This window comes from Rhopalosiphum padi, chromosome 2 (genome assembly GCF_020882245.1).
Source record: "Rhopalosiphum padi isolate XX-2018 chromosome 2, ASM2088224v1, whole genome shotgun sequence".
NCBI classification, from domain to species: Eukaryota; Metazoa; Arthropoda; class Insecta; order Hemiptera; family Aphididae; genus Rhopalosiphum; species Rhopalosiphum padi.
The window spans coordinates 3,294,104-3,307,302 of NC_083598.1; the positions used below are offsets into that span (position 1 = coordinate 3,294,104).

At 27.4% G+C, this 13,199-nt stretch overlaps 1 protein-coding gene across 2 annotated transcripts in view; it reads right to left on the minus strand.

Moving 5' to 3' along the window:
• Window positions 1-12,931, minus strand: part of LOC132919369 (protein phosphatase Slingshot) — a 66,147-nt gene extending 53,216 nt beyond the window's left edge. Inside the window, exon 1 of one of the 2 annotated variants that reach the window (XM_060980936.1) lies at window positions 12,689-12,931. In XM_060980936.1, the coding sequence (XP_060836919.1) occupies window positions 12,689-12,745 (57 nt within the window). In that variant the 5' untranslated portion in view covers window positions 12,746-12,931. Of the gene's footprint in view, window positions 1-8,543; window positions 9,223-12,688 lie in introns of those variants that run through there. The other variant, XM_060980935.1, reaches the window with a different exon arrangement.
• Window positions 12,932-13,199: the final 268 nt, after the last annotated feature.

Consider the following 13,199-nt stretch of genomic DNA (forward strand, 5'->3'; position numbering starts at 1 on the left):
TCGCGACTCATCGTATAAGACACGGCCCCGCTACGTCAAACCAGTGCTGCAGTCTTCAGTATAAAATATGCATAAAGAAAATAACTATTAATTTAGGTGGGAACAATAATATACGAAATGACATACAATGATTGGTTTTTTTGTTTTTATTTTTAGTGTTGTATGAATCCTGATGCAGTGTATATAAAATATACCTACAAATAAAAGATACGTTAGATGCGTTTGCAGGCTTTATTCTTTTAAGTCGTTCAACTATTATTAATATATAAAAAATAAATAATAATTATTAATTATATTCCTTCGTAAATTTTACTATATACGTCAAAACTGAAGAGAAGAAAAATATAATAAAAATATTGTCCAGTTATATTTATACATATACTTAAACGAAATCATCGCGCCATCGTTTTCTCAGATTCAGTCAATCCGAATTCAGATGTATATTTGTTCGATACAACAATATAAATAGACGTCTAGGAAAATTTATAATATAGGCAGAGAAACAAAAATTATTCAACGAAATATTGACCGACAATTGTGCGGACGGGAAATCATTTGTCCGAAAGCGGAAAACAATGATTTGAGAATGCATGTTAAGAGCAGTTAGGTATATAGACAAAAAGTTAAAGAATTATAACGGTTGTCAAGAACGGATTTAAAATTTATTTTGAATAAATGACAACAAATTAAAGTAATCTACTTTCTGAAGTATACTGTTAATTTCAAAACAACTATTTTTTTCAATAACTATATTATAATATAAAAATAATACAAAAATTAATTTAAATACTTATTTTAATCAAGAGTCGAATAATAAATTTAAATTATATAACAGATATAAAAATATTAATTAGATTAATTTTCTGTAATCAAATCACAGTTAAAATATAACTAAATTACTTTAAATTCTTATCACTTCAATAAAAATGATTTTAACTGCGTGAATAGAACTGTCAAAATACAAAGTCAAAAATAGTTATTTGTAACTACATAGTAATAATATACTAATGTACAATTATTATTCGTTTAAGAACATATCATTATGATATATAATTAAATTTCTACTTTCGTTTATAAAATAAATATTTTTTTCGCACATCAAAGTATTATAAGCTAGGTTTGGCTAAAAAGGTATACAACAAGAATTAAACTGTTTATTAAACTCTGAATCAATTTTAAATTATTCTAATTTATAATTAAATTTCTTAAATTTGATTAACATGGAAAATTGAATTAAAAATAAAAATATAATACAATACCTTAGCGGGCTTAGAGAATAAAAACCCTATAAATAATACGACAATTTTATAATCAATTAAAGTAATAGGATATAAGAAATAGAAAAATAACTTAAATAGTTAAATATTATGTATATATAACCAGGTCCTAGTCACTTATGGTGGTTCCCATGACGACGCATAATATTGTAATTTACGTCACGTCGTCATCTCTCTCGATAAAGAATCGTTGGCCAGCTGAAGTTATAAATTAAAATATACATGGCTCAATAAATATAGTAAAGCAAATACATGTTATATATATTTTAAACATTTTATTCTCTCGTTTATTTAAATATTTGAGAATAAAGCGAACACCCACAACATATTTCTTCTCGAAATATAATATAATATTATTATAACCTAATCATGATTAAATCTCGTTCTGCCATGCAGAGTATTTGCCGTGCAAGACTTGAGTCACTTGCTGTTTTACATGTTTTTTCTGACCTTCCTTGGATCGTCGCCTTATACAACCTTAACTAGCACAACGCCATGTAGTGGTCTATCCTGGTCTGATAGCTTCTAATATTTGTACACCAGCAATAACCAGCGGTCAGAAAACGATAAACTAAACTCTTTGAACTTTCCAACTCAGTTGCAACACAGTTCATAATACTACAACTGCTCAAGATTTATTATAACACATGGATTGAAATATTACGCAAAACGAGACGCGTCAATCTTATTCACAGCGTATCTTCTATGGCAGCGCTATATGAAAACCGCCAATCCCTTAGTATTCAATGGCAAACGCTTGCTAAAAATATCTTATCCCTTTGTTTTCAGATCATCGTAGCAGGACTGGCTTATTTTTCTATCATATTGATAAGTCCAAATTGATTGGTTGTCAGATATGTGCACGAGTTAGCTTATTCTTGATTAAATAGTACACTTTTTTTTGCACATAATTGCATATATATAAATTGTTGAGAATCTTATTAATTTTCAATGGTATTTATTTAATAAACGTCTATAATTATTGGTTTATTTGTCAAATTATCGTAAATATACTACCTATTTAAACTAAAATAAACTTTATACTAAAGAAGAATAAGGGATTCAAAACATTTCTAAAAATGTTTAACAGTGATTATAAAACGGAAGAAAAAGATGTTAATATTACTCAAAATCAGGGACAAATCACGTCATTTAAATATGCTCCGACAACGTCGTGTGGAAAGCTTTTAGCCAATATAAATCTTCGATTTATTCGCCGGTCGTTCACATTTGAAAATTTAAACAACATGATCTAATAATAGCATGTAATAATATTAACTAATATATTTAAAAAAAATTGTTTTTGCATATTTTACTTTTTTTTACTGCATAGAAATCCTAGCCCTAGTAATGTTATTAATTTATTATTATTCATTATTTTAGAATAGTATAATATAGATTCAATTGACGTGATCGCACATTTTTTAAGAAAATTATAATATAATACATAATTATACTTTTAGTTAAACTGTTCATTTCATAACAGCATATAGTCAATGTTTAAAATAAAATAATTTTATAATCACGTATATGCTCAATGAAATGATGGGGAAATTAGTTGCTGATTAGTGACTTCGTTCAGCTAACCTCGGTGTAGCAAAGCCATTATTTTATTATTATTATACGAGTACAAAAAAAAACTTCAATAAATCGTGGCATTTAAAAAATATTTTTGAAAGTTTACATCCAAAACCAGTCATGCTTGTGATTAAAAAAAAATCAACTTTTACAAAGTACAATTATCTAATCAGGGTTTAAGCCGTTTAAGGTCTAACATATATAAATATAACTTCTATATAGCCTATTGGTACATTTATTGTTTTACTGTCTAAATAAAATAAATAACGCATATAAAATAAATAGTTAATAGTTATAGTATAAAACAAATAGCTCCCTTATACCAATCAGGATTTAAAATATAAATACTTAAAAAATTTATTGTTCATCGGCATTATAGATATTATTCAATAGTTATTATCAATATTATCGTATAATAATACTCAAACACCATTAACATATTAATTTGATTCAATATAATATTTTTATCATTCAATTTAATTAGATGAAAACAAATCTTTAATAGTTTTGATGATCTTATACCTATATAATTGTAAGGCAAAACTATTAAAATCATTTGTCTCAGTATGACATGCAAATTGATTAAATCCTTATCGTTGTGGGCTATGAAACTTTTATGCATACAGCAGTATACTTTTAGTTTTTTAAGTATATAATAAGGCATTTTGTAAAGAATAAAAACAGGTAATAAATGCTCTCGAAACATCATTTATTTACCGGTGTTTGGAAAAGAACTCGTGTAAAATCTGTTTTGTTTTGTTATAGGTACTATATACATTATACATACTATTAGAGGATTAAAACCATCATGGATGACAACAATGAATATAGTTTTATGCTTTAAGAAATAACAACAATGTATACATTTTAAATGTTTATTTTTTATCGTTAAGAGGACGTAATACTCACATGTGTCTATGAATATTTTAAAATTGTAATATTTTACATAGCTATAACTCACTTTAAAATGATAATATTAATAAAAGAATATGACATTTTCTAGATAATATTCTTACCTTTAAATTTGATTATAGGTAAATTTACTCTAATATTAAGGCTAACATCACAAAATGTGTTCTGCTGAACGCAAATTTGCTATGATCTACATTAGTAAGACAGAGACATCACATGCGGGTATAACGTCCTCTTAAGATAATATAAATTATCAGTTTAGCAGTCTCATAAATTAAAAAAATATATATACAATTATTTAATAGATAAATAAATAGGTACCTATAGTAGGTAAAATAATGCAATACGCGTAAGGCGTAACTTAAATTTGTATTAATAAATACAAGCACGTCAATTATTATTCAATTACAATGCAGTGTGCGTTACTCAGTTTGTTACGTATTTTAGCACAATATTTATATACCATACATAATAATTAGAAACAAGTCCAGAATATACAAAAAGCTTATTATGTTTTATAATACATAACTCGATTTACATTTTTTATAATTTTAAAATAAAATAAATTCTTAGTAAGCTTAAACAAAAAAATAAAATTATAATATGCATAACTATACATATAATATTATTAAAATAAAAAAAGAATAATTGACACATAGATATTTTAGAAAAAATTAAAATAACAACATACAATTTTTTACGGCACCTATTTATGTATAGGTACTCAATACTCACGAATAGGTAAAATAAAACATTCTCGTCACAAATGGTTTTTGGCTCTCTTTTCAAGTCAGTTATCTAGTCACCAATAATTCTATAAACTCAATATATTTTTAAATTAAAATGTTTATATCAGAAAGATAGTTTATCTTCTTAAACGACATAAACACGCCTGTCTTATTAAAACAAAGTGGATAATAGGTTTTAATTTATTTACTAAATTCAATTCCACACAATAAGCTTTTTCATGAATAATAAATATTGAAATTATTTAAAAATTTAATACTAAAAGATTCTATCAAATTATTAATTAATTATTAATCTTGATATAGGTAATAAAAATAACACACTATTAAATTAATTAAATGTGTCGTATTTCTTTAAGACATTTTTAAATACAAATTAAATACATTATTTTGTCAAAATTTCTTATCTTAACATGTATATATTACAACAAAAGAATACATATTAATATATTATACAAGTTTTAGAACGAGACCAAAGATAATTTAAATTAATATTACTAAATTATTAAAATTAATATCAAGAATATTAACGGTGTATAAGGTATAGAATGTTTAATTTTAAAAATAATTTCTAAGTGACCATAGTTGCAACTAGGGGGGGGCTTGGGTGGGCTTAACCGCTTAACCCACTCAGTTTTATATTTTAGTGTTAATATAATTAATACTAGTGCGATAAAGCCCCACGGGTTGCTGATATCATTTTAGCCTATCCAGAAATAGAGCTCTAGTTACGCCTATGCAAGTGACAATATATCGTATTGTACTACACCATATAGCTATTAAAAAAACTAATTTAGACACCAATACCTACATAACAATCAAAATTATTATCATAAAATATTTGTATTAATAGTTCTTAGTAGTCTCTTCAGCATAGCAGTAGATTACGAACGTTATTAAGCAACCAATTACTAAAAGTATAGGACTTATTATGTGGACCATGATGTGTGATGTATCATGTTACGAAAACAAGTTTGTCCGCTCTATTTAAGCAGTTATAAGTTACACTATAAAGGGATCATTTTCATAAACAGGGAAAGTGTTTGAGTATTCGCATAATACTTTCACGATTAATATACACGAAATAATAAACAAATATTTTGCGACAATGTTCTTCACATATAAAAAATTATATAGGAAATTACTTTCTCTCCCCATTATAGATAAAATTAAAAATATACATAATTGTATTTCATAAATGATAGAAACAATAAATAAAAAATTTGAAAATTATATGGTCAAGAATGCGTATCATAGTGATGTATATGGTTAAATTTAAAGTAAAAAGTTGCGTCACGATTTTCAAACAATATACCAGCTACCTATAGGTATATATAAAAAGATAATATTAAAAAAGACTTAGCCAAATCATGAAAATTGATTGCCTGTTCATGTACAAGAAATCTTAATAAAGGATTAAAGTTAAAATGGCCAATCAACTATCCTATAATAGAGTATGTAGCCATGTAGGGTTAATGCCTACAAAAATACAATATAAATTGAATAACATATTTTTATGATGAGTAAACATGAAACTACTTAACTGATAAACCTAGTTGAGTATCACGCTCATCATTCGTAAGTATATTACATAGACATATGGTAGATACAATAAAACTGGTAAAACACAAATAAGAAATCCTATCAATGATCGAGTCACATAGAAAAATATACGAAAATTATAACTGTAAACATTTAAATAGAATAAAAGTCGATATAATCTAACTAACCTAAGTTCTGCGAATACCAATCCAACATTTAAACTGTTCTTAATTTATTTAATTTATTGCACAATTATTAATAATTAATAACTATATAGGTGTGTTTGTGGACAAAAGTTAGGCAGAGTGATTATTTTTTTTTAATATTATAAACTTGTCAAATTGCCGGTAGATCACTAATTAATCATTATATCGAATCTTCATAACTATTTTATTTTTTATAACTAATGGCAACAATAAATACTGCAATACACAAAAAAATATTGTATTTCATTTTGTCGATACAAAACCCAATAGGGTTATATAATAATATGAGCCCATCTTTAAAATTCGAATTTTTAACAATCGTTTATTAGTGAACTTCTACATTGTAGTATCAAAGTATTATGAAAATTTGAAGTCTCTACTCTCTATAGCTTCACTGTACGTTGATAAATCAGTCAAAACATTTTCTTTTTATCGCGTAGTTTAATAATAATAACCATAATTACGTAATGACAGCATTTATAAACTTTAAACTTAATCTATGTACCCTTCAGATATTAAATAATATATATTTAAATCATGACAATTGGTCCAGCAGTTTAGAAGAAGATGTAGAAATAATAAATTATATTGAACTAAGGGATAGAAGGTTTACGCTTCAATCCATCCAACTATATTGAAAAACATTTGACAATAAAAGTCATTATAAATTCTTAAATTTAAAAAATATAGTGAATCTTTAAAAATATTAATAACTTAGATTATTTTTTGAACCATTAAAAATTATAAACAACGTTTTTATAATTCGAATTGATAATTGCTGATAATTTTGTATGAAGTGACATAATTGTAAACATAAATAAATATTTACCTATAATACTATACATACATCCCTATATTATCTATACATTTTATTTCGCTTAAAGTACTAGATGATAAAACCTTAAGTATTAAAATTGTTTATATACACAGGATCTATATTATAATACAAAAATGATTTCGACATATTCATATTTATTATAATATATCAACCAACCTTGAATAATTTATTATTTAATCTTACTTGACAATACAAAATTCTTCAAACAGCATACTTTATGTATAATATATATGTGCATAAATTCATAATATAAAAGAATGTATTGATCATAAACGAATAGTTATATGGATTTAGAATACCATTTCTATGCTATATGAAATTACAACTCGTATTATAACGTAGACGATAGTAATTAGTGTTAATAATTTTTAATTTTACATAGGTACTTAATCTATGCACTGACAGTGTATGAGCAACATTTAGTTTGTACAATAATATACTGTGAAATAGTCAAAATATTGTACGACTATTACGGGTACAATATCTGATTATTTGGAAGTAAACAATAACCCTGGAATGTGGCAGTTTACTAAATTATTAAAGTCGTTTTTAAATACTATTAAAAAACCAAGCATACTAAATTTTAAAGTTTTTAACAATATAGAAGATAACATGTAAATTCATAATTATAGCAAAATTAAAATTGCTAATCTTGCATCAAAATAAATAATAATCAAAATTAGAACCACGATGTAAATTGTTTACCATTAGAATATTTAGGAATAATTAGTTTACTAGAAAAAAACTAAAAAAAAACCGTTAATTATTCAAATTTCTTCGCATTTATATACAGAGAGAACGAGATTCCAAACCACGTGTCAACCTTCTTTTTTAATTATACGAAAACATAAACACATATTATATGTTTCTATTCTCTAAATTATAAAAAAAATATATAGCTATACAAACACATGCATATAAATTAAGATACGATCAAAACTGAAGCGGGCAAAACAACATAAACATTGTATAGTAAAACAGTTATGGAAGTTCGTTTTAAACCGGTATGATGAAGCCACACTTCATGATAAAAAAATAATGATGTCATCAGAAAGAGCACCTGTACGACTGTACAGGTAGTGTTGGTCGTATAAATTATTTGTGTATAATATAAAATAATTTTAATAATGAATGTAATAAAACGATAGAACACCATTGCGATCGGAACTATGCAAATGAGTCGTATCCAATGATGCCTTTGAGTACTTTTCAATATATATTTTTTTAATTATATTATTTATAATATATATTAAAAAGCAATTTAAGTCTTCGCTTGATGGTTCCTGAATATAAATATATTTATTTGTGACTTAAAACATGCGAGCCCTAATCCATCTATAACGCATATATTATATTAAACATGTATGGTGTCAGACATTAAATCTTGTGCGATCCCCCCTCCCCCCGGGGGTAGCAGGCAAACCATCTAAAATTTCGAACGTACCTCAGGACCCGCAGCGTCCACCGAAGGTTTCCTGGGTGGCGGCGGACGGTTATTCTTTTGGACGGCGTTTAGCCACGCTTTAACCCGCCTGTTGTTGCTAGCGTTCCGTTTGTACGTCAACCGGCCACCGTTGGCCACCACCGGTTCTTGCTGGCCACCATCACTACCACGTACCGACGAAGGTCGCGCGTCGTCGCACAGAATTGTGGACCACGGTGACGGTGGTCCAGCGGCCGCCGGTGGCGGCAAGACGTACAACATCATAGCACTGCGAATGGCACGCGCCCCGAAACTAACCCTAAGCGCAGTACGACAGCAGCCGCAACCACTCGTAAGTAAGATACGTGAAATAGTATGGTAACAACGCGCCGTACGACCGCGAACTCAACACACAGACTGAAAGAGGCCATCCGCGATGGACACTCGGGACGACGACGGGTTCATCGCGGCGAACGGATTAATTGCTTCGAGAAATTCGATTCGGAATACGACTACTACACAATAAGTTAAATACGTTTACGGTTAACAATTATTCAAAAAACGGTCAAATCCGCACACGATTTATTACACTCGCGCGCACGCCGCAACCACACGTGTCAAGGCGGTTGTGGATTAGTGAGCGCACACAACCCAAACGCAACGGCAGTCACGCAGACGACTGACTGACGCACCGGCAACGACGACACGCTGCGGACCTGCGAGTTCAGCTGGACGAGGCCGCCGCCGCCGCAAACACCACCACCACAGGGAATCATGCTTTGTCGTCACCACACGGTGCGCGCTACGCGGAAATCGAGACGATTTTTCGATTTATCGCTGAGTTCGATAGTGACACCTCAATAACATTATATGTTTTCCCTTGGACTCCTTGGAGGTTTTATCGAGTTTCTAATTTATCGTTTAGGATTGATTTTAGATTTTTTTGTTATTTAATTTGGTCGAGAAGCCTATAAGCGTTAACGCGCAGTTTATTATTATAATATAACAAAAATAATATGTTCACGTCTCAGGTCTCCATTATTTTTAACGGCCGTCGCGATTATCACCACGTGATTTTAATCCGGAAAATTACCCATATTGACGCCTGGGGGGAAACAAAGAGCCAACAAATGAATCGATTTTTTTAATAAAACAAAGAAAAAATAACAATAATAACGAATAATCATTGTTGCGAGTCAAGTGAAATTGTAAAGTAGGTATCCTATTTTAAAGAATATAACACGGACAACAATAGATACGCTTGAAACGTATTTACTATAAACAATAATAGCTACTGAATCTTACGCATAAAATAAAAATAAGATAATGACCACATATTCAAAATCAAGTTAGATAATCAAAATCATGTTTATTAGTTTGAATGTTGTAAAATAAAATACAACACAATAATCTTATTATTTAAAACTAAGAACGATTCAAAATTATATTGACGACATCAAAAATAAGTACCTACGGACAAAATAATACCTATTTAAAGTATTCATAAAAATGTTTTGAACTTTTAATATAAGTAATGAAACAATAAATAACTTGTGTTCATTCGAGTCGTAGCAATAGATAACCAAATATACATGTTTAGAATAAAATTTCGGTTGAGTTAATCAGACTATAATTTCTTGTTGGGTAATACATTTGCATGAGATCTAAAGAAAGAAAGAAACAACAAAATCATATTTGAGCTTAATAAAAATATTATAAACTTAAATAAAATTTTAAAAACTTTTAAGTTCATGACTTGCTTAGCTTTAACCCAAATTACTGAGTTAACACTAAGCAGTAAGTTTATATACTAGTATAAACCTATCATATACCACTTTTTTAAATACAAAATATAATGAGTTTAAGACATTATCTAAAGTAAATATAAGGTCAATGACTAATAAATCATTTGTTTTCCTATATTTAACAAAATAATTAGGTTTTAAACTTTAATTTAAATTTTAAACAGACTAGTTCTCAAAGATTTATACCTCAAAATAGTAAGTTATAAATTAATTAGTTACTAGGTACCCGTATTATGAAAATGTTAAAAATTATATTACCCACATCCCCAAGAGTAAATATATTTTTTTTTTATCTAACCAAGTAAAACACATAGTACCTGATTTAATTCTTAGTAGAACATTAACATTTTATTGTTTCACAGAATGATATCAATTTACATATTAAACAATAAATTCCAGTTTTCTAGAGATCTGGCATTATAAGTAAGGAATAAATATGTTATATTATAAAGGTACTTACTTTATACATAAATGCTAATCCTGAATTAGGTATTTAAAGACAATATGGTATCAACATGATTACACTAACACAAGTCTTAACTTTAGTTACAATGATATAACATTATAGAGTAAATATATTTGTGTCTTGTATTAATAGAATGAAAGAAGGCTCCAAACAAGACCCGACAGCAATAACATATACTGCATAAAACTTTTAATTTCAGGGAGAATGGCAAAATGTGTGGTCAAATCTAACTTTATCACCTATTTATGAAAAAATTATTTTTAAACATTTATCCTAAAAAAGGACATAAACATAAACATCCACCTCTTACTTATATATGACAAACCATAAAACTACATATTAAATCAGTATTTTGAAGAATTTAAATAATGTTTACATTTTCATGCAATAATAAATAGTTTGTAATTATGAGTTATTAATTGAGATCTATAGTTAACTCATGACAAACACACAGACAAAATCTTTATCTTATGATGCTATGTTTTAATAACTATGTAATATGTAATCAATAACAACTTAAACATATGTCATATTTTATGTATCAAATAATATTAAGTTATATTAAGTTATATTAAGTTTTATTTAAATTACTAGTTTGAGGAAAATGTATGACAAAAACAAAAAAATATAAAATTGAATATACAAGTATAATAAATACTCAAATTTAACCTTATAACCAAAAAGAAATATATTTACCCATTATCTAAAATGTATAAGTACTTCAGTAGTCGCAAAACATATCTAGATGTATATTACCACATTATATTAATATTATAATTATCTTTTGAATATTTAAAACAAAACATATACTGATAATTAACATGTAATTACAACAAAATACACACCAAATCAGTTACACTGAATGAATTCTAGTTATTTAATTATTCTAGGTCAACTTTGTTTACATACCTATAACCTGTTACACTATAAATTCTCATTTAGTTTTTTTTTTATTCAACAAACTGTAAAGTGCACTTACATAACAAATAATAATCACATTTTATGAATCAAAATATATGAATCTTTTTATACTAGATAAGTTAATACTTTTGTATAGTTTTTAAATTAATTGAAACTTGATAACATTTTAAAGACATTTCATGTGTCCCCAACAATTTTTCTAAATTATAGTCATCAGAAATACACAATAGAAGTACTTTTTTTGTCCCTCCAACCTATCATTTACTGATTCAAATGTTGTTTTTTATGATAACTATTGAAGCTTTAATAAAGGTTATAACAGAGATTATTATAAATCAGAATTAAAATATGATGCTTGAAAAAATTATATAAAAATACTTAAATATAAAATCTATAACCAAGCACAATAATTTTAGAATAACATCTTTGTAGTAGGTAACACATAGTTAATAGAAAAATGTAATAACAAATAATATCATATTTACTCAATTAGCAAAAACAATATTTTCCCCATTAATCTATATTTACAATTAGTATTAGTATTGATTAAAATACTATATTATTATAAATTTATAATAGTAGTATATATAATTGGTGATGTTAAGTTTTGTTTATCAGTTGAAATAATTAAATTGTATTTTATACAACATTGATTAATCTTATAGATAATCATATTTTAAATCAAAATATTAAAATAGATAGATGTTCTGCAAGATAGTAAATGCATTAAACACTCATTTACAAGAATTTTAATATTCTTTCAGATCAATGAATAATTCAAAACTTACGCAGAAAAAATCGTCAGATACACGAATTTGGAATTAATTTTCGTAACTTTAGTTTACCTAGTTAGGTCAAAACACAAAAAACTACATTCGTTCGTAGTGGCTTCTTACGAATAATATCTATCAATCACCTTGTTGTATCTAGAATATTGAATTAAATCGTATACTCGTATGATTTAAGGAACTCACCGAATTCTGTTGTGAAGTCCCTATAGTCGGAGACGTCTGTACGGCGGCTAAAGCCATACACGCCCGCTGTGTCTTTGTTTTGTCCGACAATGGCGAAGATCAACGGAACGTAAAATAATTCTAAATGTTCGATGTGACTCAATGTAGATAAATTATGAATTTGCCGTTGAAAATCTTAACACAAAAACGAAAACAACCGACGAACAAGCAACTTAAAAAACAAATAAAATAACAAATATTACTTAACTCGTAATCAGAAAAACATGAGCGAAAAAGTACGGAAAAGATAACAGCCCGTAGTTACCGTGGTTGCGGTACTATCTATAAGACTGTTCAAAATGTTACCGACGTAGTTATTATAGTTTATGGATCGCTTGATAACGACTCTTCGACTATACGTCAGTCGTTCCCGAACAATTTGTACACCACTCATTAATTATGATACATAATATATCTTAATTCATGACACCATTATTATATAAAACTATTTTTTTATTGTGTGTATGAGCAT